Source organism: Triticum aestivum, chromosome 2A (assembly GCF_018294505.1).
Source record: "Triticum aestivum cultivar Chinese Spring chromosome 2A, IWGSC CS RefSeq v2.1, whole genome shotgun sequence".
In the NCBI taxonomy this organism is placed as follows: domain Eukaryota; kingdom Viridiplantae; phylum Streptophyta; class Magnoliopsida; order Poales; family Poaceae; genus Triticum; species Triticum aestivum.
Genome location: NC_057797.1, coordinates 622,973,082 through 622,998,672, shown reverse-complemented (window position 1 = coordinate 622,998,672; position 25,591 = coordinate 622,973,082). Strand labels below are relative to the sequence as shown.

Here is a 25,591-nt window from a genome sequence, read left to right as displayed (position 1 = left end):
TGCACTTTCGTAAAATTTTGAGCAAAACATAGGATATGAACACTTCAAAATTTATCCAAAAGGATGACTGTTGCACGCACAACTTCTCTTGAAATTAAATTACACAGACGAATAAAGAAAAATTCCATGGCTTGTAAACTAGCATGAAACTAGTATGAGACAATGTTATTCCTCCTCTACGTGGGCCAAGCCGAAACAGAATCAGGCGTCGTCCTTGATTGACCTAGCTCTCGATGGAGGGGTCAAGGACATGCCCTGCAAAGACAACTGCGCCGGTTGTCTCCTCCACTATTAAGTACGCAAACGGATGGTCGGCTACAAAATCTACTCGAGGAGGTGGCGGACGCATGAAATTAACACCACCGAATAACATCTCATCTATGGACACAGCCGCGGCTATGGTGCCTTCCTCGTTTACCTCGATGACCGCCTTGTGGATTACGTCGTTCAAGACCAATGGCAAGCCAGATTCATCGTCCTCCACCATGTCAGACAAATCGGCTTGATCACTGAACGCCAACTGAAGCCCCAGCTTCTTGAGGATGTCGACGACGCTGCCATGGAAGGACAGCTTGAACTTGGGCACCCGGAACTCCCTAACATCGATCTTCTCCTCCGGCAGGTGCTTTTCCAGGAAGTCGGCAGGCTGGGATGCTATCATGTCAACCAGGCCCGGCAAGCCGTCGAGGGCATCCGGAAGGAAGATGCACATAGAAAACCGTGCGCACATGTTACCGTCAGAGGGAGCGGGACGCCCGGGCGGAGTTAGATTAGCTTGCGTCTGGTACCGGAGTGTGAGCACCTTGAACCCTTGGTGCACGGCGATTGTTAGATTATGTATAGCTTCTGTATCTATGTACGTATATTGTACATATTGTAACACAACCATTATATATAATGAGATAAGCCACCCCTAGAGGATTGTGCCGGTTCCCCAAAACTTATTGTCTTACATGGTATCACGCTAGGTTACGATCGCTTCCACTTCTAAATCCTAATACCCGCACCGCCGCCGCAGCCGCCGCCGCCGCGCCACCGATCGCGCCGCCGCCATGTCGAGCGCCGCCGCCACCGGTTCCACTGCTGCGGGCTTCCTCCCGGCCTCTCTTGCGGCTCTGCTCAACCTCCCGCTCGATGCCGTCTCTGTTCCGGCTCCGATCGGGACAAGGAGCATCGGCTCCGTCTTCTCCACGCCGCCGGCGCCCTCGCTTGGGCGTGACCTCGTGGTCCACACCGCGGCGCCGCCGTCCGCTGCGGACTCCGCAGGCGTCGTCCCGCCGCTCCTGCCGCAAGCGGATCACACTGCCCCGCTGGCGGGGTTGGCGGCGTCCGCCCCGGCCGCGGGCCTTGCGGCGTCCGCACCGGCCGCGAGCTTTGCGGCGCCCGCCCTGGCTGCGGTCCCGCCTCCTCCCGCATCGGCTTCGGTGCCTCCGGCTGCCTCCATGGTGTTTGCACCCCAGGCAGCCTCCTCGATGGGATCGTCTTCGCCGCCGCCGTTTCACTTCGGTCATCTCATCACCATCATGCTCTCCGCCGACAACTACATCTTCTGGCGTGCGCAGGTTCTCCCGCTCTTGGGGAGTCACTACCTGCTAGGCTACGTCGACGGATCGCTTCCCTGCCCACCCGCGCTGGTAGACAGCGTGCACGGTCCGGTCTACAATCCGGCCCATCGCGTCTGGACGGGGCAGGACCAGGCGAACCTCTCCTCCATCCAGGGGTCGCTCTCGCCGGCAGTTGTCGGCCTTGTTGTCTTCGCGAAGACGTCTCATGAGGCCTGGACCATCCTTGAGCGCACCTTTGCTGCGCAGTCCCAGGCTCGTGTCTCTGCACTCCGTCGTCAGCTTGGAGAGTGTCAGAAGCTTGACTCCACTGCCACTGAGTTCTACAACAAGGTCAAGGGCCTCGCCGACACATTGGCCTCCATTGGACAGCCCCTCACCGACTCCGAGTTCAACTCGTTTATTGTCAATGGTCTTGATGAGGAGTATGATGCCTTAGTCGAGATCATCAACGAGCGGGGCAACTCGACACCCATGCTGGCACACGAGGTTTTCTCTCGGCTCCTTCTCACTGAGCAACGGGTCGAGACTCGCCGCACCAGGGGCACTGGCTCCCTCTCGTCCAACGCCGCCACCAAGGGTGGCCGCTCTTCTGCATCACCCCGGTCTCCCTTGGGGCTGCCACCGTCGCCCGCCTCGGCCCCCCCACCTACTGCGACCTTACCGGGGGCTGGCGGTCCACGTGTGTGTCAGCTTTGTGGCCGCGATGGGCACTGGGCCTCCAAGTGTCATAAGCGCTTCCAGCGAAGCTTCCTTGGTCTTGGCAATGACGGCAAAGATACACGCAACAATGCCCGTCAGGTCGCCATGGCTGATCGTCCCGCGCCGCAGAAGCAATAGGGACACACTCAGTCCTACTCCATCGATCCACACTGGTACATGGACTCTGGGGCGACAGAGCATCTAACCAGCGAGATGGGGAAGCTTCACACTCGTGAACCCTATCATGGCTCCGACAAGATCCACACCGCCAATGGAGCAGGTATGCACATCTCTCATATTGGTCAAGCATCTCTTCTCACTAGACATGCCAATAGGAGTCTTCAGCTTCGCAATGTTCTTCGAGTTCCATCTGTGACCCGTAATCTTCTTTCAGTTCCTAAACTCACACGTGATAATAATGTGCTTTGTGAATTTCACCCTTTTGATCTTTTTATTAAGGATCGGGGCACGAGGGACATTCTTCTTAGTGGGCGGTTGTGCCAGGGCCTCTACCGTCTGGAGCATCCTGGTGTCGCTCGTGTTTTCAGTGGAGTTCGGGTCTCTCCGTCACAGTGGCATGCTCGTCTTGGTCACCCGGCCACACCTATTGTCCGTCATATTTTGCGTCGTCATGAGCTTCCTAGTTTGTCTAGTAATAAAGATGTAGCAGTGTGTGATGCTTGTCAGCAGGGGAAGAGTCATCAACTTCCTTTTTCAGAGTCCAGTCGTGAGGTGAAACATCCTTTAGAACTTGTGTTTTCAGATGTATGGGGTCCTGCTCAGACTTCTGTCTGTGGTCATAATTACTATATCAGTTTCGTTGATGCTTATAGTCGCTTTACCTGGCTTTACCTTATTAAACGCAAATCTGATGTGTTTGATATTTTTGTTCAGTTTCAAAAACATGTTGAACGTCTTCTCAAGCACAAAATTGTTCATGTCCAGTCAGACTGGGGGGGCGAGTATCGCAACGTCAACTCTTTCTTTCAGTCGCTTGGGATAGCTCATCGTTTAGCATGTCCACATACACATCAGCAGAATGGTTCAGTCGAACGTAAGCATTGTCATATTGTTGAAGCTGGTCTTACTCTTTTGGCCCATGCATCTGTTCCGTTTCGGTTTTGGAGTGATGCTTTCACCACTGCATGCTTTCTCATCAACCGTACTCCTACTCGTGTTTTAAACATGAAGACTCCCATTGAGGTTCTCCTTAATGAACAACCTGATTATACCTTTCTCAAGGTATTTGGGTGTGCTTGCTGGCCGCATCTTCGTCCATATAACAAGCGCAAGCTTGAGTTTCGTTCTAAGAAGTGTGTTTTTCTTGGCTATAGCTCTCTTCATAAAGGTTACAAATGTCTTCATGTTCCCACTAATCGTGTCTATATATCTCGGGACGTCGTGTTTGATGAGCATGTTTTTCCCTTTGCCAACCTTCCTGTGTCCACTGTCGAACCACCATCCCTGCATTCATCCTCTGTTGCTTCTGACCAATTTGATGATGTTGCATACTCTCCTTTGCTGTTACCTAACCATGGTGCAGGAACCGGAACGTGGAGCTCGTTTGGAAGCTGTTGGAGGATTCACCATCATCATCGTCGTCTTCTGGTGGGCACGTCGATCGCCCTATGTTGCATGGCATCGATTCGCGTGCCCATGCATGGTCACCCGACGAGCCCGTCGCGCCGAGCATCTCCACTGCTCGGTCCGTTTCGCCAGCGGCCGCCGAGTCGCCCGCGGCTCGGCCCGTCACGCCGTCTTCGCCCGCGGCTCGGGTCCTCACGTCGCCTTCATCAGCGGATCGGCCCGCGACACCGGCCGCGCCACGACCCACTATGCCGAGCTCGCCATCGGCCCGGTCTGTGATGCCGGAGTCGCCAGCTGCTTCGTCTGCTCTGCCGGTTTCGCCGGTGGGTCGGCCTTCTTCGCCAACCGAGTCCGAGGCTACCGTGACTGGCTCCTCGTCACCGGCTGACTCGTCAACGTCGCCGTCCTCCAGCCCGTTGCAGGCTGCTCCGTCGACCTCGGTGGTTCCTGTGTCCCGACCACATACACGCAGTCGCAGTGGCATTTTCAAACCTAAGGAACGTAAGGATGGTACGGTTGCTTGGTTGGCTGCTTGTTTGGCTGCTGCTGTTGCGGATCCATCTTCTGAGCCTCGCTCATATCAGGCTGCCCTGCGCATTCCACATTGGCGAGAGGCTATGGAGCAGGAGTTTCATGCTCTTCTTCGTAACAAGACATGGACTCTCGTTCCTCCACCACCACGGGTAAATGTTATTGACTCAAAATGGGTATTCAAAGTGAAGAAGCATTCGGATGGATCTATTGAGCGTTACAAAGCGCGACTTGTTGCTCGCGGTTTTCGGCAGCGTCATGGTCTTGACTATGAGGACACCTTCAGTCCTGTCGTCAAGCCTACCACTATTCGGCTTCTTCTCTCCATTGCTGTTTCTCGTGGTTGGTCACTTCGTCAACTTGATGTGCAGAATGCTTTTCTACATGGATTTTTGGAGGAAGAGGTTTATATGAAACAGCCGCCTGGTTTCTCTGATCCTGATCGTCCTGACTATATCTGTCGTCTTTCCAAAGCACTATATGGTTTGAAGCAAGCTCCTCGTGCCTGGCATGCCCGCCTTGCCTCTGCCCTTCGTGCTCATGGGTTTGTGCCGTCTACTGCTGACACTTCGTTATTTCTTCTACAGAAGCCAGAAGTCACTATGTATCTTTTGGTATATGTCGATGATATTATCCTTGTCAGCTCTTCTCAGTATGCTGCTGATGCTCTTGTCTGCTCTCTTGGTGCTGATTTTGCGGTCAAAGATCTTGGGAAGCTTCACTACTTTCTTGGAGTTGAGGTCACTTCTCGTGCTACTGGTCTTGTCCTTACGCAGAAGAAGTACTCCTTGGAGTTGTTACAAAGAGCTGGCATGCTGAAGTGCAAACCGACCACCACACCCATGTCGTCTACCGACAAGATAACAGCTGTTGATGGTGAGCTTTTGTCTCCTGCGGATGCCACAGAGTACAGGAGCATTGTTGGTGGACTTCAGTACTTGACGATCACGAGACCAGATATCTCTTATGCTGTTAACAGGGTTTGTCAGTATCTTCAGGCTCCCAGAGATACTCATTGGGCTGCTGTTAAACGCATTCTTCGTTATGTTCAGTTCACCCTGACATTTGGTATGCATATTCGGCCGACTTCCTCTCGGGTCCTTTCGGCCTTCTCTGATGCAGATTGGGCTGGTAGCCCAGATGACAGGCGATCCACGGGGGGTTATGCAGTATTCTTTGGCTCTAATTTGATCGCCTGGAGTGCTCGGAAACAGGCTACTGTGTCACGTAGCAGTACTGAAGCTGAGTACAAGGCTGTGGCTAATGCTACTGCAGAGATTATCTGGGTGCAGTCTTTGCTTCAGGAGTTGGGTTTGTCTCAACCACAGCCTCCTATTCTTTGGTGTGATAACATCGGTGCTACATACCTTTCTGCAAATCCAGTATTTCATGCCCGAATGAAACACATTGAAGTTGACTATCACTTTGTACGGGAACGTGTATCACAGAAGCAACTCCAGATCAAGTTTATCTCATCTAAGGATCAACTTGTAGACATCTTCACTAAGCCTTTACCGCTGCCACAGTTTGAGGCTTGTAGGCGCAATCTTACCCTTCTCGGTTTTTTAGAAAGTGGCTAAGATTGAAGGAGGGTGTTAGACTATGTATAGCTTCTGTACCTATGTACGTATATTGTACATATTGTAACACAACCATTATATATAATGAGATAAGCCACCTCTAGAGGGTTGTGCTGGTTCCCCAAAACTTATTGTCTTACAGCGATGAACTGGGGCTCCCAACTCTGCATGAAGGGCACGTCGACGGCGCGGCCGTAGAGCCGGTGGAAAAGCTTGCTCTCGGTATCCCTCTTGCAGAAGGGCTCTTGCCACTTCCCCTTGAAGTATATGGCGTTGCCGAGCACGACGCGGGTGAGCGGCGTCACTGATTCCGGGCCGAGGACGCCGCCGATCAGGTTCTGCGTCGCCCGCGCGGCCCACTCGTTGATCTGGCCGCGTGCTCCCTCCGGGTCGTTCTGGAAGTCGACGGTGCTGGCCTCGGCCTTGTACGTGCTCAGGACGGCGTGGCGGTAGGCTGGCTTCAGGGCGCAAGTGAGGTCGCTCCACACGCCGCACGCGAACGCGATGCGCGGCCCGCCGGAGCCAGACTGGTCTCTGAGCGCTTGCTCCGCCACGAGGGAGACGAACACCTCGAGCGCGGCGCGAGACGGCGCGCCGAGGACGCCGAGGATCTCGTCCAGGGTGGCGCCCCGGGCGCCCGCGGCCAGGAGCGCGACCGCGGCGTAGATGGACAGCGGCGAGAACACCAGGTTGCTCTCCGAGTTCTCCTCGGCCAGGCGCCTCGCGAGGCCGGCAGCCAGCGCCGCCAGGCCGCCGGACTCCGACGGCCCTACTTCGAGTTCCATCGCTGGCTCTCCGGGCAGACAGACAAAATCGCCTCGATCGAGAAACAAGAATCGCGGTTCTTTTCCGTGATGGGTTGGAGATTGCTACTAGTAATCGGGTTCTTTATGTATCGGCTTGATTTGATGAAGAAAAGAAAACGGAACTTGGTAGGTTTTGTTCGAGAGTTCGTTCCGGTTTCTGTTCACTCACGAAGTCACGAGATAGAATTTTGAAGGAGGCCGTGGGGCGAGAGTGGCGATAGCGCGGACGAGCTCGCTTGCTCCTGGATTGTGGACCAATGACACAAGGTCACGTGGTGGCAGTAATTAGGGACGGTGGGAATACTGGTTGATATGTGGCAGCGGAAAGGTGCAGCTACGTGTGTGGGCCACTATGTTCGTCATGAACGGAGTTAGCCGATGCCGTGACCGCAACAGCTAACTAGTAGCGATGATGTGCCATTAATACAGGACGCATGCACTCCCTACACGGGCATGTGACCGACGGCGTCGCTGCAGGTGAAAAACGGTCGTGAAAAAAATCTGCCTCCCCGTCGGGCTGCAATTTGTCATGGTAAAAATGTTGTCGTGTTACAAACTCTATGTGTTTTTTTTTGTGCTTCTAAAATTGCACAGGAATTTTTTTTTCATGCCCCAAAACCAGACCTGGTACAGAACTCCAATTTACCACGTCTCGGATGTTGAATTTGCACTTCAGAAACAACTTATGTTTTGTACCAGCCCTGGTACAAAACAGCCTATGACAGTAGTAGTATTATCATTTTTTTCTTTTCTGGCTTTCTTTACATTTTATTTTCTATTTTTATTCATTTGAGTAATATACACGTGCTAAAATATAAAATATTCACGTACATGAAAGAAATTTGTGGGTACAAAAAATTCATGTGTATTTGAAAAATATTTTTATACGTGTGTTAAAAATAGTCACCGTGTTAAAAATCATCGCAATTTTTTTATAGAATTCATCATGTATTTTAAAACATGTTTGTCATGCACTAAAATTTATATGTAGTACTCCCTCCGTCCCAAAATAAGTGTCTCAACTTTGTACTAGCTCTAGTACAAATTTGTACTAAGCTCAAGACACTTATTTTGGGACGGAGGGAGTATAATTCAATCATGTAAATCGTGTAATATTAAAATATTCATCATGAGTTAACACTTTTTATAGTTACATAAACTTTTGTTTCAAATCCCTGAAAGTGTTCATCGTGTATACAAAAATGTTCATTGGATTTTTTTTTAAAAATTGGTCCTCGTGTATTTAAAAAATCATTGTGTTTTGCAATATTGTTCATAGTATGTTCGAGATGTCTTTGAAAAAAAAGTATGTTCAAAAAAAATTTCACCATGTATTTAAAAAATGTCATTGTGTACCTTAGGAAATGTCAGCGCATTCAAAAATTATTCACCATATATTTAGAAAAATATCTTACATGTTTTCAAAAAATGTTCAATAACATGTGTTTAAAAAATACTCACGTATATTTGAAAAATATTCAACGTGCATTTGACAAATGTTCACCGATTCCGTGAGCAGCAGAGCTCGTCCGCTCCTATGTATTTTTGTGCCATACATATGATAAAAGGCTATGTCCCAGCTAACTGCCACCATGCATTTGTTTGTCCAACAGTACATGCGATTGGTGTTCGACCGGGAGGCGAGCGAGAAGTACAAAAATAGGCAAGCAAAAATAGCAAGTTTCTCAAACCTAAGTTGTTTCTGAAGTGCATGTTCAAACCTACTATCATAGGCTGCACCATACTTTTTCCGATTGTACCATCCTCGGCAGACGCAGCTGATGACGAAACTGAACTTCAGTCCCGTTTCTTGGCACTGGCAGAGTTAGAATTACCTTTTTTAGAAGATTGGCAGAGTTCGGATAAAATGGATCAACCGTGAGTGCAAGAGGCGGAGTTAAATGCAGTTGCTGGTACAGTGTCCAAACGCCGTCACTACGCCTTCGACGTCCGTCTACATGCACCGTATCAACGTCTGCTCTTTCGTCCAGCGTACACATTAAATGAACGGGGTATGCATTAATGGAACAGGAGCACGATCCCGCATCCGGCAAAGAGTGGACGCCTCGTGATAAAGTGAGCAGGCGAGGACGAGCACGCCACTGCATTTTCGGCCGTGGGGCGTCGTATCGTGCCAGCATCGGATACCTCTTCCGATAAAAAAGGCAGGGCACAGTTGTATTCCGGTTCCAATAGGAAGGCCGGCAAACCCCCGCAACAGAACGGAACACGGCTGGCATCGAGATCTCAACGGCCTTCCATATATACGCGGACGCCCCGCCACCCCGTGGAACCGCAAACAGTCGTACGTACCCCGAGAAGATCGAGAAGCCATGGCGACGGACGCCACCGCAGCCGCGGCAGCAGCAGCGGCGGCCGCAGCCCAGGACGCCGACGCGGTGGAGACGGGCAACCTCCTCCGGCGCCGCAACGTCAGGAGCAATGACGACGGGGAGGCGGAGGAGGAGGCATCCGTGGAGCGGGCGTTCTTGGAGAAGCCGGTGCCGACGTGGCGGGAGCAGCTGACGGTGCGCGCCTTCGTGGTGGGGTTCCTCGTCGCCGTCATGTTCAGCATCATCGTGATGAAGCTCGGCCTCACCACCGGCATCATCCCGTCGCTCAACGTCTCGGCCAGCCTCCTCGGCTTCTTCCTCGTCCGCCTCTGGACGTCGGCCATCGAGAGGATGGGGTTCCTCAAGCAGCCCTTCACGCGCCAGGAGAACACCGTCATCCAGACCTGCGTCGTCTCCGCCTACGGCATCGCCTTCAGCGGTAAAAACCTGAACTAGCTTCCCGCCCGTCTTTTGTTCCTTCCGTTTCCGCGCCCTCGATAGGAAGATTGGTGCGTCTGCTCTTTTTTTTTTTTTTTGGGCTTGTAGGAAGCCGTGCTATTTTTGCTTGATTTAGCTAATTCAACCACACCGGAAAAATAGCACATCTTGATCTGCTTTTTTATAAAAATATAATAATAATAATAATAATCTAAGTTTCATGTGGTTTATGCTATATGCTACCGTCGTAGATGAATATTTTGGCTCTGCTTCCTGACGCCAAAAATAGATTTAGGTTTGTGGCTTTTGCCATTGCATGAAGATTTCTGCAAAGGAAATTGGCAATTACAAAATTTTGGAATAACGAACCACAATATAACCATCTAGTCCGGCTAGTACTATTGTTCTTCCTTTTTTTGTGATTATAAAGAACATGAGCACACATACACACTTATGATGAGTACTAGCAGGGTTTCTGATTCAATACTGATCAAGAGACCCACCATAGATGTATTTATGCTACTCTATCCGTCCCAAAATAAGTGCCGCGGCTAAATCAGTGACATTATTTTAGGGGGTTTTTTTTTAACCGAACCAGCAGGAGCTCTGCCATTGCATTAAGAGGAGGGAACAACTGTACATCAGCTGAAGATCAGCTTACAGAGAAGGAGTAACCAAAACAGGCAAGAGGGCCATGAACAACCCTGTCGCCCAACACCTAAGCCTAACCCCCACATGCCTCAACTAAGAGGCGAAAGTCATCACTAGCAAGCCTGGCAACATCAGCTGCCGAAGTGCACTTTCCATCGAAGGTTCTTCTGTTCCTTTCCAGCCAGATGTTCCAAAGAGCGAAAGATGTCATGGAGAGCGAGTTGTTCCTTGTTTTGTTGGGCTTGAGCTGGAGCAAAGCGCCCCACCAGGAGTTCACCGAGGAGGCAGCCAACGCTGTAGCTGTGAGGTCAGCATGAGTAGCGCTCAGCGAAAGCCACACCTGCCTCACATAAGGGCACTGAAAAGAGAGATGTGCCGCCGTTTCAATCACCAAGTCACATAGTTTACACTTTGGATCATGTGGCCATCCGCGCAAAAGCAATCTGTCCACAGTCCAGTTTCTGTTCTGAAGCAGAAGCCAAAGGAAAAACCTTATTTTCCTATCCGTTTTCACCTTCCAAACACTGGCCAGCTCTGGTTGGTGCAAGCGCCCAAGGAACTGTGCGTGGTACGCAGATTTGGCCGAGTACGAACTATCAGCCGACAGGTGCCAGGCAATGCTATCTCTGGAGGTTGATAGTTGCACATTTTGGACCTTCTCCCAAAGTCTCAAGAATTGGTGGATTTCCTCGTGAGAGTTCATGCGCATTAATCCTCTCATCCAGCAATCATTGTGCAAGGCGTCTTTAACCAAGCTGTTTTTCTTTAAGGCCAATCTGAACATCAAAGGAGCTACCATAGCCGGGGACTCGCCGTCCAGCCATCTATCCTTCCAAAACTTGGCCGAGCACCCATCCCCGATGGTGATCTTAGTGCAAGCCTGGAAAAGTGCCCTATCAGAGTCGTCACAAGGCACCGGAGTCCCCTTCCATGGTCTCTGAACATAGTCCCACTCCATCCACAGCCAGCGCAAGCGAAGAGCTCTACCAAAACATTTTAAGTCCTTGATACCGAGGCCCCCAGTCAACTTCGGAGCACACACTTTTTTCCAGGACACCATGCATTTCCCTCCATGGGCAACCTCTTCGCCAGCCCACAAAAAGCCCCGCCTCAGCTTGTCAATCCTCTTAACATTATTTTAGGTCAGAGAGAGTAGATTTTATATGAAGATTTTACTTTAATTCTGCCATTACGCACAAAATTCGTCTAAGGAAAAATACAATGTCATAATGTTGGAATGTTGACCCACAAAATAATCAGTACTTGTTATCTAATTCAATGCACTTGTTTTCCCAGCGTTTATGCTAGATCACGTTTGAAGTTTTTTTTTTTGATGCTCTTCCTGACGCCACGGCTGATTTAGTTTGCTCATTGCATGGAATTTTTTATGCAAAATAAAAATTGCTACTGTTAATATGTTTGAAATACTGTAGGCCATGTTCTGATTCAATATTAATTCGAATTTGAACAGGTGGGTTTGGCAGTTACCTGTTTGCTCTGAGCGAGACCATAGCTAAGCAAGCAACAGAGGCTAACGATGCTCTGAACATCAAGAATCCCCATCTCGGATGGATAATAGGATTCCTGTTCCTCGTCAGCTTTGTCGGGCTTTTTGCGCTAGTGCCCATGAGAAAGGTAGAAACTCCACTTCCCCAATACTTTCTTCATATACACAGTATATTAAAAAATACTTGCCGCGGTTGCCAACTGGAATACTTGGTTGCAGACTATGATTGTGGACTACAAGCTGACATATCCGAGTGGCACCGCAACTGCTTACCTTATCAATGGATTCCACACACCCCAGGGCGCCGAGCTTGCAAAGTGAGTAACATGCATTTCTATCCACCTTGCTGGTTGTTTCTACAATATGTACAAGCCACAAGAAGTATTGACTGACAGAATGCCTGGCCTATTTCAGGAAGCAAGTTCGTACATTGGGTAAGTACTTCTCGATGAGCTTCGTTTGGGCCTTCTTCCAATGGTTCTACACTGCTGGGAATGACTGTGGATTCAGTTCCTTCCCATCACTTGGCCTTGAAGCTTACAAGAACAGGTTAGCATCATCTTGGTTTCAGCATCAGCTACAATTGTTATGAATCATATATATCCTTATGCCATACGTGTGTCCTCAAATTCTACTATTTGCATCAACCAGGTTCTATTTTGATTTCTCGGCTACTTACGTTGGTGTGGGAATGATCTGCCCCTACATTGTCAATGTATCTCTTCTGATTGGAGGCGTCTTGTCGTGGGGCATAATGTGGCCACTCATAAGCAGCAAGAAAGGAAGTTGGTATCCTGACTCTCTTCCAGAGAGCAGTCTACATGGACTGCAGGCTTACAGGGTACTTGGCTTTTTTGACACAGGCTGCCACGTTTTGCTTTTACAACCACATGTAACTGTTGAGAACTAATAACATCTTAACATTAACATCGCAGGTGTTCATAACCATAGCAGTAATCCTTGGGGACGGCCTGTATAACTTCCTGAAGGTATTTGGCAAAACAGTGAAGGCTTTCTACGAGATGTATAAGGAGAAGAAATCGAAATCACTTCCTGTCTCTAACATCGGAATTCCTGTCGCTGCCGTGGAAGCTGAGTCTTTTGATGACAAACGCCGCAATGAACTATTCCTGAAGGATCAAATTCCCAAGAGAGTTGCAATTGGGGGTTATGTCATTATTGCAGCAATAACGACTGGTTGCCTTCCGCTCATCATCCCACAGCTCAAGTGGTACCACATTTTGGTTGCATATGTCTTTGCGCCTATCCTGGCCTTCTGCAATGCCTATGGATGTGGCCTGACCGACTGGTCCCTGGCCAGCACCTATGGTAAGCTTGGGATCTTTGTGTTCGGTGCTTGGGCAGGCGCTTCGCACGGTGGCGTGCTCGTCGGGCTGGCCGCTTGCGGTGTGATGATGAACATTGTGGGAACAGCTGCTGACCTGATGCAAGACTTCAAAACCGGGTACTTGACTTTAGCCTCACCAAGGTCCATGTTCATCAGCCAGGTGGCAGGCACTGCCATGGGCTGTGTTATCGCCCCCTGCGTCTTCTGGCTCTTCTACAAGTCCTTCGACATTGGCGTCAGCGATAGCGCTTACCCAGCACCTTATGCCATCATGTACCGCAACATGGCGATCCTGGGTGTCGATGGCCTGTCCGTTCTCCCGAAGAACTGCCTCATGCTATGCTACATTTTCTTTGCTGCTGCATTCGCCGTCAATCTCCTGAAAGACTGTGTGCCCGCGAAGGTGGCGAAGTTCGTCCCGATCCCCATGGCGGTCGCGATCCCGTTCTACCTTGGACCATACTTCGCCATGGACATGTGCATCGGCAGTGTGATACTCTTTTGCTGGGAATGGATGAACAAGGCTGAGGCGCAGGCGTTCGCACCGGCAGTTGCATCTGGCTTGATGTGCGGCGACGGGATCTGGGCCCTGCCGCAGGCCTTTCTTTCTCTTGCCAACGTGAACCCTCCAATCTGCATGAAGTTCTTGTCAAGGGCCACCAATGCCAAAGTGGATGCATTCCTCGGGAACTAGTCATAGCTGTTGAAATAGTGTTAGATTGTTTTGTTATATGAGGTCGAGTAGTGATAGCTACTGTTAGAATACTTTCTTTTGATAAGCACAATCGGTTGTGTATAAAGATATCTGGTCCAGGCTACTATGTAAAGTATTTTTTTATTAGTTTGCTTCTAGAAGTATCTCATGGTGTAAACAATTCACTGCTTTATAATACTGCAAATTGTCTTATCTCTAGTCTTGTTGATTAAGTTCAGAGTTTCAGCTATGTGAACAAGGTCTCTTGCAGAGTTGCAGTTCGAGGCCATTCTAAACAGAATACGGTGCATATTTGGAAAGGCGCATCGGCACGGAGTGAAGGCAGGATGAACATACTTGCTTGCTCTCGAGCTAGAGCTCTGCCCTTTCTCCCCACGCCTTTGCTTCCCCGCATCCCCTTTGAGCCTCTGCTTCCCCACATCCGCCACAACTGCAAGTCGTGAGCGGCGACGGAGCGCTGGAATCAGCCTCGAAACCAGTGGGGAATCTATCGGCTCGGCTGGGAGCGGTTGCGTCTGCGTCCCTCACGGCGCTGATGCATCATGGCGGTCGACCGGCCGCCGGCAGCCGCTGGCCCTGGCCTGAGCGGAGCCGATCTGTTTCTTCGTTGGGCAAGTGTCCTTTTTTTTAAGAACTTGCTTGGGTAAGTTTTTTCTAAGAAACACACGTAACTTTATTCATACTCATGGTAATTACAGGTACACAGATTTTAACCTAATATCCGAAAAACACGAAGTAACTCCTACGACTAAGAATTACAATAAAATCTCTTGAAAACACCTTATTCGTGGTATCAATTTCTACTCGAAGAAATACTTCAAAGACTTAGGTAAAGAGGTTGCAATTGAATTGGATCAATGATGTTGTCACTATGTCACCCGCACCAACATTATCAATAATGATTTTGAAAGCGCCTTGAGTCGCCCATCCAAAAAGATGGGAAGCCTTAATCGATGAACATACTTGGGTCGGGGATGATCCCTTAAAAGTGTAGGTCGTCGAATCAGTATATCTTCATGTGGTGTCGATAAAGATTTCACCTTCACAAAAAATCAAACCAAAAAAAAAAAAGCTTGACACAACAATATAAACTTATCAGGTCCAAATAATCAAAACTGCGAAGACAAAAAACTCTCTAATCTCATGATACCACCAAAAAAGACGAGAGAAAATTTATTCTCAGAAACTATGATGATCATTAGACGTTGACGACAAACATAGAGGTCTTGAAGATCCGAATAGGGATGGCAATGGGTACCCATTACCCGCGTACCTTGCGGGTAAAAACCCTATTAAAGCATGGGTATGGGTCAAAAGGATATCCATGGGTACATAAATAGGAAAATTTCATACCCATCGGGTATAATGGGTATGGGTATAGTTTAGTATAACTCATACCCATGTACCCATGTACCCGCATATATTCTGATAAATAGACCTTATATATTATTATCCACATATTAAACATAATATATGTACATAAATCCGACAACCCTAACAAGACCTCATCATGCATTCATGTTAGGCCGCCGCACCACAGTAGCTAGCCCACGAACGAGTATGTGTTGATGTCTTGATGTGTTGTTGTTTAGAAATTATTATTAATATTATAAGTTGTTGTTTATGACTATATAATGCTCAAATTGGTGTGTTGCAAATCTGGGTAATTTTACCAGCGGGTAACCACTTACCCTAATGGGTGACAGGTATGGGAAAAAATTGTATCCATCAACGGGTATGGATACGGGTGATGGGTAAGGTTTGGGATGATGGGTAAGGGTATGGGATGGCTCCACCCGTAACCAAATCCTGCGGGTGCCATCCCTAGATTCGAAGACCCCCCCTCTCAGTGCCAATATGACAGCCGAAGGCAAGGGGACCTAAATTTCTCACATGACAGCGGCTCAAATAGTAGGCTAACAGACGCCTTGGGGGAAGGCGAGCTCCTACCTAACGCTCGTTAGCGTGAAATAGCTGAGCTTTCACGCGGGGCGCATGGGCCGGCCCATTTCATGGCGAGCACCTACTAAAATCCCAAAATTCATGCTTCCTTGAGAAATCGAACTCGCACCCCAGGGTATGTGTTCATGGAATTTCCTATTGGACGCACTCTGCGTCAAACTGTGCAGGTTTCGGGAACATCCAGCAATCCTTCAACTGGGACAGCCCGTTTCAGCTTTAGTTGTTCACAGTTTTTGGAAACTTCTAGAAGGTTCTTGAACCGATTTTTCCCTTGTTCTATTTTTTGGTTTTCCTTTTTTCCCTTTTCCTGTTTTTTCTTTTTCCTTGTTCTGTTTCCTTTTCTTTCTTTTCTATGTTTTTCCTGTTTTTTTTGTGTCTCTATTTGTCTTTCCTTTTCTCCTTCTTTTCTAATAAAAATGTTTGAAACTTTTTCGCGTTTCCAAAAATTGTTCGGCGGCTCCCAAATTCTTCTCAAAATTTAAAAAATGTTCGCGTTTTTGCAACACATGTTCAAATAATGCAAAATTAAAAATGTTCAAAATATTCGAAATTTGTTTGCCTTTCCAACAAATGCCAGGATATTTTCAAATAAAAGGCTGCGTTTTTTGCAAAAAATGTTCGTATTTTACAAATTTTGTTCGAAGATTTAAAAAATGTTCTGTATTTCAAATTTTTGTTCACATATTCAAAAATGTTTGTGCTTCCAAATTTGTTCAGTAATTGTTCTCCATTTCACAAAAAATTCTCAAATTTTAAAAAATGTTTGTGCTTTAGAAAATTGTTCAGAAATTCTGAAAATGTTCAAAATTCAAAAAAAAAATCGTGATATCATAAAATTGTTTGCTTTTGCCGAAACAAAATCGTACGTTCAAAAATTTGGAAAATTGTAAAGGATTTTTTTCAAACAGTGTCAAGTCTTATAGGAGTACTTTCTTTAGTTCACTTAGTTTTCCGCTGTACATTGGCCAACCGAGCTCATCCATCGTTGTGGCTAGTAGCGTGCGAATTTAAGTCGGCAGTCCTGTGTTCGTTTCCTAGCGATTGCGCCCAAACTGTTTTTTGCGCCGCACTGCAATGGGCCGGCCCAATCAGCGCACGGCAACGACGTGCCTGTGCGAAAGCACAGCGACGCAGAACGCGTCACATAGCAACTCCCTGTGTTCATTACCTGGTGAGCTGCCAAACGTAACTGATTAATAGGCCGCATGAATATTTAAAAACTACACATAGCGGAAGATCAAAAAATATATCATTTTTTTACCATTAAACATTTTGTGATATACGCTGAACAAATTTTAAATACACATTGAACATTTTTATGATATACTCCCCCGTCCCAAAATATGGGTCTTCACTTTGTACATTGTACTAACTTTAGTAAAAAAAATCTATTAAGCTTGGGACACTTATTTTGAGCGGATGGAGTATGATGAACAATTTTTAAATACACGTTGAACATTTTCTCCAAAAAAAAAGTGTGAGCGGGGGCATGGGTGAGTAAATCCTTGGAAGAAAAATCAGTAGACTTGAAAAACAAGCCGTAGTTGTGGAATGAGTTGTGAATTCATATATTCCTCAAAAGAATATTCTGATTTCATACATAGTTTCCCACAGGAAATATATTTGAGGAAAGAGAAAAAATGGTTTGTTATAGTCTAGTACAGTAGTCTCTGTGAGTATACAGTTAAAGTATTATGGAGAGAAGCAACCACTGGATAACCATGTCAATTGATTAATCATCCGGTCACATAAGCTTTTTGTTCGATATATCACACTGTAGCATTTTCGTATCAGATAATCAGTGGCGTCGAGTTGAAACTGCATCGCCAATAGTAATTTAATTAGCTGGGCGCCTTATCCAGACTTCTCTTGAGATCAAGAAGTTTTGACCACGTTTGGCTGTACCGCTTCTTCTGGTTACCAGCACCTGTAAATTCACAAGATAAACAACTGTTACAGCGATGTACAGTAAAAGCAACCAATCCAATGTACTAGTTGTTGCAGCTCGTCTTAGCACTTACGTTTCCACACGACAGGAGACTTCTCACACGCCTCCGAACATGAACTCTGAATGATGATAATCAGTAAAACTGTAAGAGGTTGTGTGTCGACAGTCGACAGTTCGACATGACATGCTGCAAGTGCAAACCTTGGCTGACGCTGTTAGTCGTATTGTCTCCTGGATTGACGAGTCGATATCAATTTCTGTTCCTGGCTTCACGTAGATGACCTGTTCTAAAAGAAATAGTCGTAATGGTTACGGTAATTATATATAGCATCAGAGCTAGGTAAATCATATCACGTACTGACGGATCGCTGTCTCCGATTTCAGGCAACCCGCTCTGATCCTTCCTGGAGGAAGACAGCACCGTGATGTCGAATTGCTCATCAATCTGCAACGGGGTGCCAGGATCCAATGCTTTCAGTTAACTTGAACAGTTTCCAAATGCGCCATCTTTCAGTGGAAATTTTTCCAGGTGATCCGCGGTGTGGTGTACCTTTGTGCAGTATGGGGCGGAGCAGGAATCGCATATTTTGGTGAGCGATGTGACCACTCGCCCTTTGATCGACATTCCGAACTGGGTGTGCTGTAAGCAGATGAAGATCTTAGAACTATCAGTCAGCTGCTCACTTGCTCGGTGCATATTTTCTGTTTCAGTTACCTGCTGGACCAGAAGGTGCACCAGGACGTCGGCGTCGCCCTGCCCGTCCTCGATCAGGTCGTCCAGCCTCAGCTGCCGGAGCGTCAGCTCGAAGTCGCTGCTCCACTCATCCCCTCCGCCGCGCGACGTCCCGACGGAGATCAGGCTCTGCCGCGCGCCGGGTCCCCTCCGGCGGCTCCTCCTGAGGCTCTGGATCGAAGCACGCAAGCAGCAGATGATGGCCTTTCAAGTTCAAACCGCAGCCCACGAGTTTATCCTACGACCGACTATCAGTAGATCAGTAATTCACCTGTGTAACCTGGACCCTTTTCGGTGACTCAGCGGGGTACTCATCCTCGGTCGGGAGCTGCGCGTGAACGGCAAGGCTTCTGCATCTGCATCTTCCGTGGCTCCTGCCGCCCGGGAGCTGTGCCGTGATCGGGTTCGGCAGCAGCCTCACCGCGGGGCTGCACTTGCAGGCTATCGCCATTGCTGTCGAGCTGAGAGCAGAGCTTCGGCCGGATGTGCTAGCTGCATGCGTACCGTAGGAAACGGAGCCACGGGGACACGATTGCCTTATCCTCTTGCAGCTCCCTGGCGTCAGTTTCCTCAGTGATGTGTGGTGCTGGTGCATGGTGGGTAATTCGTGACCGGTGCTGACTATACCTGGCCATACCTCGGGCTGGGCCGGGCTTCGGGCCGGGCCTAGCCAAGCCTGACGCAAAAAACACAGGCCTGGGCCTGGCCCGGCCCGACCATCGGGCCTATTTTTTAGGCCCGAGCCCGGCCCGAACATGTAAAAGCCCGTCGGGCTCCGGGCCGGCCCGGCCCAACCTTTAGAATGGTGCAAAAACGACGGGCCCGGGCCTGGCCCGGCCATCAGGCTCAAAATCTAGGCCCAAGCCTGGCTCGGGAGCAGCGTCGGGCCGGGCTGGCCGGGCCGGACTTCCCATGGCCATGTATAGTGCTGACTGAGCCACACCCTGCTCTCCGGACCGATAAACGCCACGCCTGGCCGTGGATGAGCTTGACCCAGCTCAAGCTCGCTATTTTTTTTAATAATACTTTTTATTAATTTTCAAAAATAATACACGGTTTTGATATTTTTCGAAAATAATACTAGCCTCATCTTTCTGGAGGATGACTGGACCTAATCGTCCTCCAGGAAGATGATTAAGCTCCAGTCGTCCATCAGGAAAATGATTAGCTCCAATCGTCCTTCAGGAAGATGATTAGCTCCAGTCGTCCTCCATGTAGATGATGAGTTCTTGGCCTAGTTCACAAATTTTTTTCATAACCGTGTTCCCGGGAACCCTTTGTCGCCATCTTCTTTCCTACCAAACCTGTCTTTCCCGCAATCTTCTTTCCAGGCCAACCTCTGTTTCCCGCGAACCCTGCAGTTCCCGCCAACTTATTTCCTGCCAACTTATTTCCCGCCACCCCTTATGTTCTCGCCATCGTTCCCGCCATATTTCTCTTCTCGACTTATAAACCCCCCCTCCCACACAGAAAGGATTGGTAAGCAGTGCATTGTAGTCTCGTCAAGATGTCCCGTCCTCATTATCCTTTCGATCATAGTTTCCACCCGAGTATGTCGAAATGTCTTCTGAGGTTAGCCATCAATTTCGAGATAGACAATAGGATAGTTCAATGGGACGAACTTATCAGTAGTGACACCATACTGAATGAGTTGGCTCATGCATTAAGTAGGTGCGGGTGGCCTGCAAGGACCTTTGAGGAGATACGGAAAGAACTCCTCGGGTTGCATGTTAGGTGGAAGAAGCAACAACATAAGAGTGCAACTTTCCTAAGGACTGCCCGAGAGCATACTTATTTATGGATTGAGGAAAGCGAAGACGAAGACGATATCTTCATGCCGAACAGCAAGGCCAAGACACCTGCATCGTCGAAGGGCAAGAGTGAATCACTGTCGAAGAGCAAGAGTGCCTCATCATCGAAGGGAAAGAGTGCCTCGTCGTCGAAGGGCAAGAGTGCCTCGTTGTCGAAGGGCAAGAGTGCTGCATCGACGGAGGATGACGATGATGTCTTCATGTAGTTTATATGTTGTATTATCTAAGCTAAGTCGTACCGTTTAATTTCGATGTACTTGTATTTTAATTATCTATAAAAGTGTTGTATTATCTAAGTTAAGTCATATCGTTTAATTTCGATGTCTCTCGCATACATAGGTAGAAATATGCCTCTCGCATACATAGGTAGCATATGTCTCTCGCGTACATAGATAGATATAGTGCTAGACATGCATCAGCCACATCGTGGAGGTGGTGTAGGCGGCGTCGGCCACATATATCTGTGGGGTGCCCGCACGTTATAGGGAGGAAGCTCAGACCATTCCTGGTCATACTGTGTTTCCCGTGTGGGAGATGGTGCCGGAGTCGAATACATGTCCACTCACTCGTTGTGTTGCGACAACTAATCATCTACATGGAGGTTGTAACATCTCAAAATTCTAAATTTTGGACTGTTATATTAAATAAATAATTGTGATTATTTGTTTGATTTTTGTGTGATTGATTATGTGAAACTGAGTGGAAATTGGAACTTTTTGAAAGTTGAATGAGAGGGAATAAAAGGACTTTCCCAAAACTTTCATCTTGCATTTTGATCTCGAAGAATTCAAATTCATTTCATCACAAGATCCTAGAGTGAAGATAATATGACTTCTTCCATTTAAAGAAATGAAAAGGGGTTTGAAAATGATTTGAATTCTATTTGAAATCCAAACTTAGAAACTTTAAGCAACTCAATGAGTTCATGAGGGAAGATAAAATGACTTCTTCAGAATTGAAGAAAGAGAGTTGGGAGTTTCAAATAAATAATTTGGAAGTCACTTTGAAGTTATTTGGAACTCATTTTCCTTTTGAAGTTGTTTGAAATTTCAAATTCAAAATCCTCTTGGGAGTTATTTAGTTTTATATTCAAATTATTTTTCTCCTAAAAATAAATAAATGGAAATAAGGGTAAAATGATTCCCTTCAACAGAAAATTAGGAGAAAATAAATTTGAAATCATTTTGCTATTTCAAAAATGATTTTATTGATTTTAAATGCAACGGTAGCACTGTTTGAATTTTATGGATTTTTTTGGAATTTATTTGAACTTGGAAAATAGTTCATCTTATTCTTGGTATTTTTCTGAACATTTTGATATAAAATATGCCTATGTAAATTTTTTTATTTTTTATTTTGCTACAGTTTTCCTTTGTGTTTTTTTAACAAAAAAAAAACAACACACACACACCACCTGGACCGAGGCCAGCTCGGCCCAGGAGCACCCCGCGGCCCAGCCAGCCGCTGGCCAACTTCGACCCAGGAGCCAGCCGCGCCCGACTGGCCGACCGGCCCAGCCCCGCGCCCGAGAGCCAGCGCTCGCTCGCCTGCACGTCTCTCTCCCTCGCTCATCTCTTCCCTGTCGCTGACCCATGGGGCCCGCCCGTATCATCTCCAACCTCCCGTTCCTCCCGTTCAGATAGAGCTTGCGAGCTCACCGCCCGCAACAGTCGTCCGCCTTGCACTTGGATAACGCATATCCGCAGCCCCGAGCACCCCTCCCTGCGCCTATAAAAGCCCCTCGTCCTCCTCTCTCCATTCTGCCACTCCACGTCGTCACTAGCCTCTCGCATCGCTCGCCGTAGCCACTTGGATCTCGCCGAAGCCGTGCTAGTTCATCGGAGGATTTCGTCGCCCGTGAGCCACCCCGGCCTCCACCGACTACTTCTTTTTGTTGCCCGAGTCGAAGCGCATCTCGTTGACATCCTCCTCTTGTCCCTAGGTCACCAGAGACGCCGCCCCGACGACCTGCGTCCTCGCTGGAGCATGGAGCCGCCGCCCTTTGCTCCACCCGTCCCGGCCACCCCGACGCGCGCCGTCACCACCACCGGACTGCCCACCTCGCGCCCGTCCCGTCCGTCCTCTTCCCCGCCGCCGAGGAGCACCGCAGCCGCCGCCCCGTCCACCGCCCGACGCCAGCGCCGCCGTCCCTGTTCGTCGTCGTCGCCATCGTAAGAGAACCCTCCTGTTCGCTTCATTTAGTTTTTTTATTTATTTATTAGTATTTGATCGGTTAACCGCGGTTCGTTTAAACCGAACGGTTTTGATTAAAACCGACCGTTGGTTTTCTTTAGTTTAGTCGCGGTTGCTGTTTTTTTCCTATTTAGCGGCTGTTCGCCATGTAAGCCTCACAGCGAACAACTTGCAGCCATAGAAATCTGCCACATGGCCAGGACCTGTTCGTGATTACCTTTCTTCACCGTTCAGTCCCTGGAATTAGCATATTAGCCCCTAAACTTAGATTAGCCACAACTTTTTAACCGTAGATACAAATCCGACAAAACCAGCGGCAAAATGTTCGTCTCGAATAGCTTTATCCAGAAAACTAACTTTGAAAACTTTTGGCCAAATTTAAATTTGAACTTTATTCAGATTTGAACTCAAACTTCAATTGGCCATATCTCCTAAACCGTAGCTTCGATTGATGTGATTCTTGTTGCACCATGTCACGGTAGCCAAACCCTGCCACTTGGACCATTGTCACACATTTTCCACACAAAAATGGTCTGTCTATGATAGCTTTACTATTATGCCATGTATGCACTTTAGTACACATCACATCTTTGCACCCTATGTCACATGTTGTTTTGCACTTAGGATATTTCCATGCTAGTTAAGTGTGTTGAATGTTCATTTGGTTTTCCAAGACTTTTGCTTTGCATGTTCTTCTTGGTTCTCTGAAATGATTGCTTATGTGAGTGCAATGTTTGACTTTATAGATTTTCATCGGAGAGTGACGAATAGTTCTATTAAGTAAATTTTTGAGAGCGATATCGTCTTCATCAACTATTACGAGGCAAGTTCACATTTGATCATTCCTTCAATTACCTATGTTTTATATTATGCACTTAGTCCTTTTGTGGTAGGATTGCATGGTAGGATTTATTGTTGCCAGATGGCTATGCCGTTACCTAGTAGTTCATTTGAGGTAGGTCTGATCTATACATCCTTGTCACCATCGTGTAAGTCTTTTTTTTGCCTCGCTAAATGTAGACATGGTTTGGGAAGCGAACATGGCGAGACATGAGTGACAAAGTAGTAATCAGGACCAAGACTTGTAAATGAACTACCTGGGCGGTATTTGGTTTGAATGGTGGCGAAGTACAGTGGGAGCATGCATGGTTAATCCATGGTGGTGCACGACTAGTGGTCGGCCACCCATGCTCAAAGAGATCAATCATATTCTCATGTCTAGAAGCTTCTGTGTGCAGCCACAAGCCAAAATGGGCTCTGGCTTAGTTGAGTAGATAGTGTGACCTCTTCCGGGATAGGCTAGCAGATGTAGAATGATGTAGGTGTACCGGCCTATCCGTGGGTTAAGGGGGAACATTTTCGAAAGACCATGTCTCGGTCATCCTGTTCTCAAACGCCAGGCAGTGCGAGAACTTCAAGGGAGGCGATCGAGTCTTGTGGGGAAAAGTGTGCAAACCTCTGCAGAGTGTTAAAACCTAATCGATTAGCCGTGTCTCCGGTTACGGACAACTTGAGCATCTAGTAGTGGAAATGCTGGGAGATCTCATCACTATTAATTAAACAGTTGGGTTTAAAATGAAACTTTGGGAATGGATTGAGTTGGGTTTACCAACTCATCCTATGCTATAAAGTAGTGGTAGAATAATATCTTTTATGCTAGGGAAAACTAGCTTTATGCAAAAACTAAACTTAGAGCTTTCCACCAGCCAAATTGCATGTACAAATAGGTTCATTACTCTTATGATGTGACTTGCCAGTACATTCAATGTACTGACCTACAGGGCTGCAACGTCTTATGTTGCAGGAATATTCTACGACGAGTAAGAGTTCGTTGTAGGGTTACGGTCTACACTCAACTTGCCGTTGGCGTTGATGGACTCCACACCCTTATATTGTTTCCGCTGAGACTTATGAGCTATATATCAGTTTTATGCTATTTATACATGTGATTGCACTTTGATATATACATTGATGTACTGTGTGTGCCAGCATACCGATCCAGGGATGGCACAGATACACAAAGGCTTGACCGTTTGAGGTCGGGTCGCTACAAGATGGTATCAGAGCACATGTTGACTGTAGGACGTGACCCTAGAAACTGGAAAGCCCTTAGGAAATGATTTCTCTAACACTTAATTTTCAAAAAAAGATCCTTTACCTCTCTTCTTTTTTGAGCTTTATCAAATATTTCCTTTTACCTCAAATAGTTAGACAATACCCCATTCCCTTTGGACCACACGGAGGATAAACTGAAGCCACTCCGAGAATGACAAGATATTAGACTTCACCATACACTAGAAGAACTAAAGCTACAACTGTCGAATCCTCTGAAGAATTGAAGAATTTGAAGACACTGACATATTCCAAGATTTATATGAACTTTAGAGGACCAAACCCATGTTGTATACTCACATTAGATGCGATGTTGGTGAGTTGTCATTGTTTGATGATTTTCCTGACAGCCACAAATAAAACTTATTTTCAAAACTATATTATGTGTATTGGGTGTATCTCTCTATCCCTCGTATCTCATCCCAAAACCCTTGGACCCAATAGATGATGAATGAAGATGGACTTGTATTCTCTGGACCGATCACTCAGTTAGAGGTAGAGCTATGGATTCAAAACATGGAGAATCACTTCAGGAGCAATTTGGTTGCAAGGAAGTATGAGGTTCAATACGCTCTTCAGTACTTTACAAAAAGTGCTGCAACCTGGTGGAAAATGCATCATGCCATACAAGGATGTAACGGAGCAAAAACTTTGGAGGAATTCAAGATGACTCTACTAAGGTTTCGTCTTATTCAGAAGCCCTATGGCAATAAAATGAAGAAACCTCGTGCATGCAAGATTTGTGGTGAGATAGGACATACCCATGAAGAACACAAGGATGGATGCCCTCATTGTGAAGGAAATCACCAAGCTGAAGAATGTCCAACCATGAAGGTTACTTGTTTCTTGTGTGAAGGAACTACGCATTACCCTGCCCAGTGTCATATTTATCCCAAGGTACAAGAAATTACCAAGCAGCAGAAGGAAGCAGTGAAAGAAGCCCTCGGGGAAAGTTTAAGAAAACCAGTGATGAAAGAAGATGTTGACGACCCTGATGGAGAAATCCTAAACAGATTTTACTCCAATGCTTGCTATTCATGTGGAGAAGAAGGACATTTTTCACAGTATTGCA

General features: G+C 47.4%; 3 protein-coding genes across 3 annotated transcripts; 1 reads left to right on the top strand and 2 right to left on the bottom strand.

Moving 5' to 3' along the window:
- Positions 1-48: 48 nt before the first annotated feature.
- LOC123185738 (putative serpin-Z8) lies at positions 49-6,900 on the bottom strand. The gene is made up of 2 exons (XM_044597568.1): positions 6,109-6,900; positions 49-826 (listed from the first exon to the last, which is right to left on the bottom strand). Exons 1-2 carry the CDS (start codon positions 6,745-6,747, stop codon positions 224-226), a joined length of 1,242 nt encoding a protein of 413 aa, XP_044453503.1. The 5' UTR covers positions 6,748-6,900; the 3' UTR covers positions 49-223.
- A 2,099-nt stretch (positions 6,901-8,999) lies between these two features.
- Positions 9,000-13,958, top strand: LOC123189844 (probable metal-nicotianamine transporter YSL11). Its single transcript, XM_044602351.1, has 6 exons — positions 9,000-9,540; positions 11,662-11,825; positions 11,917-12,014; positions 12,112-12,246; positions 12,349-12,538; positions 12,633-13,958. The coding sequence occupies exons 1-6, from the start codon at positions 9,102-9,104 to the stop codon at positions 13,737-13,739; spliced, it is 2,133 nt and encodes a 710-aa protein (XP_044458286.1). The 5' UTR covers positions 9,000-9,101; the 3' UTR covers positions 13,740-13,958.
- Positions 13,959-17,274: 3,316 nt separating this feature from the next.
- LOC123185736 (large ribosomal RNA subunit accumulation protein YCED homolog 2, chloroplastic) lies at positions 17,275-18,987 on the bottom strand. Its single transcript, XM_044597567.1, has 7 exons — positions 18,675-18,987; positions 18,386-18,574; positions 18,221-18,310; positions 18,029-18,115; positions 17,872-17,952; positions 17,744-17,789; positions 17,275-17,649 (listed from the first exon to the last, which is right to left on the bottom strand). Exons 1-7 carry the CDS (start codon positions 18,852-18,854, stop codon positions 17,564-17,566), a joined length of 759 nt encoding a protein of 252 aa, XP_044453502.1. The 5' UTR covers positions 18,855-18,987; the 3' UTR covers positions 17,275-17,563.
- Positions 18,988-25,591: the final 6,604 nt, after the last annotated feature.

What these genes read in the sequence shown, in the direction of transcription:
- LOC123185738 (XM_044597568.1), bottom strand. Translation starts at nt 6,747, where the DNA reads ATGGAACTCGAAGTAGGGCCGTCGGAGTCCGGCGGCCTGGCGGCGCTG. An exon ending in AGAGTTGGGAGCCCCAGTTC is followed by an intron (nt 827 to 6,108) that starts ATCGCTGTAAGA and finishes CATAATCTAACA; the next exon opens with ATCGCCGTGCACCAAGGGTT.
- LOC123189844 (XM_044602351.1), top strand. Translation starts at nt 9,102, where the DNA reads ATGGCGACGGACGCCACCGCAGCCGCGGCAGCAGCAGCGGCGGCCGCA. An exon ending in CTACGGCATCGCCTTCAGCG is followed by an intron (nt 9,541 to 11,661) that starts GTAAAAACCTGA and finishes GAATTTGAACAG; the next exon opens with GTGGGTTTGGCAGTTACCTG. An exon ending in CAGGGCGCCGAGCTTGCAAA is followed by an intron (nt 12,015 to 12,111) that starts GTGAGTAACATG and finishes GGCCTATTTCAG; the next exon opens with GAAGCAAGTTCGTACATTGG.
- LOC123185736 (XM_044597567.1), bottom strand. Translation starts at nt 18,854, where the DNA reads ATGGCGATAGCCTGCAAGTGCAGCCCCGCGGTGAGGCTGCTGCCGAAC. An exon ending in GACTAACAGCGTCAGCCAAG is followed by an intron (nt 17,790 to 17,871) that starts GTTTGCACTTGC and finishes ATCATCATTCAG; the next exon opens with AGTTCATGTTCGGAGGCGTG. An exon ending in GTCTCCTGTCGTGTGGAAAC is followed by an intron (nt 17,650 to 17,743) that starts GTAAGTGCTAAG and finishes GTGAATTTACAG; the next exon opens with GTGCTGGTAACCAGAAGAAG.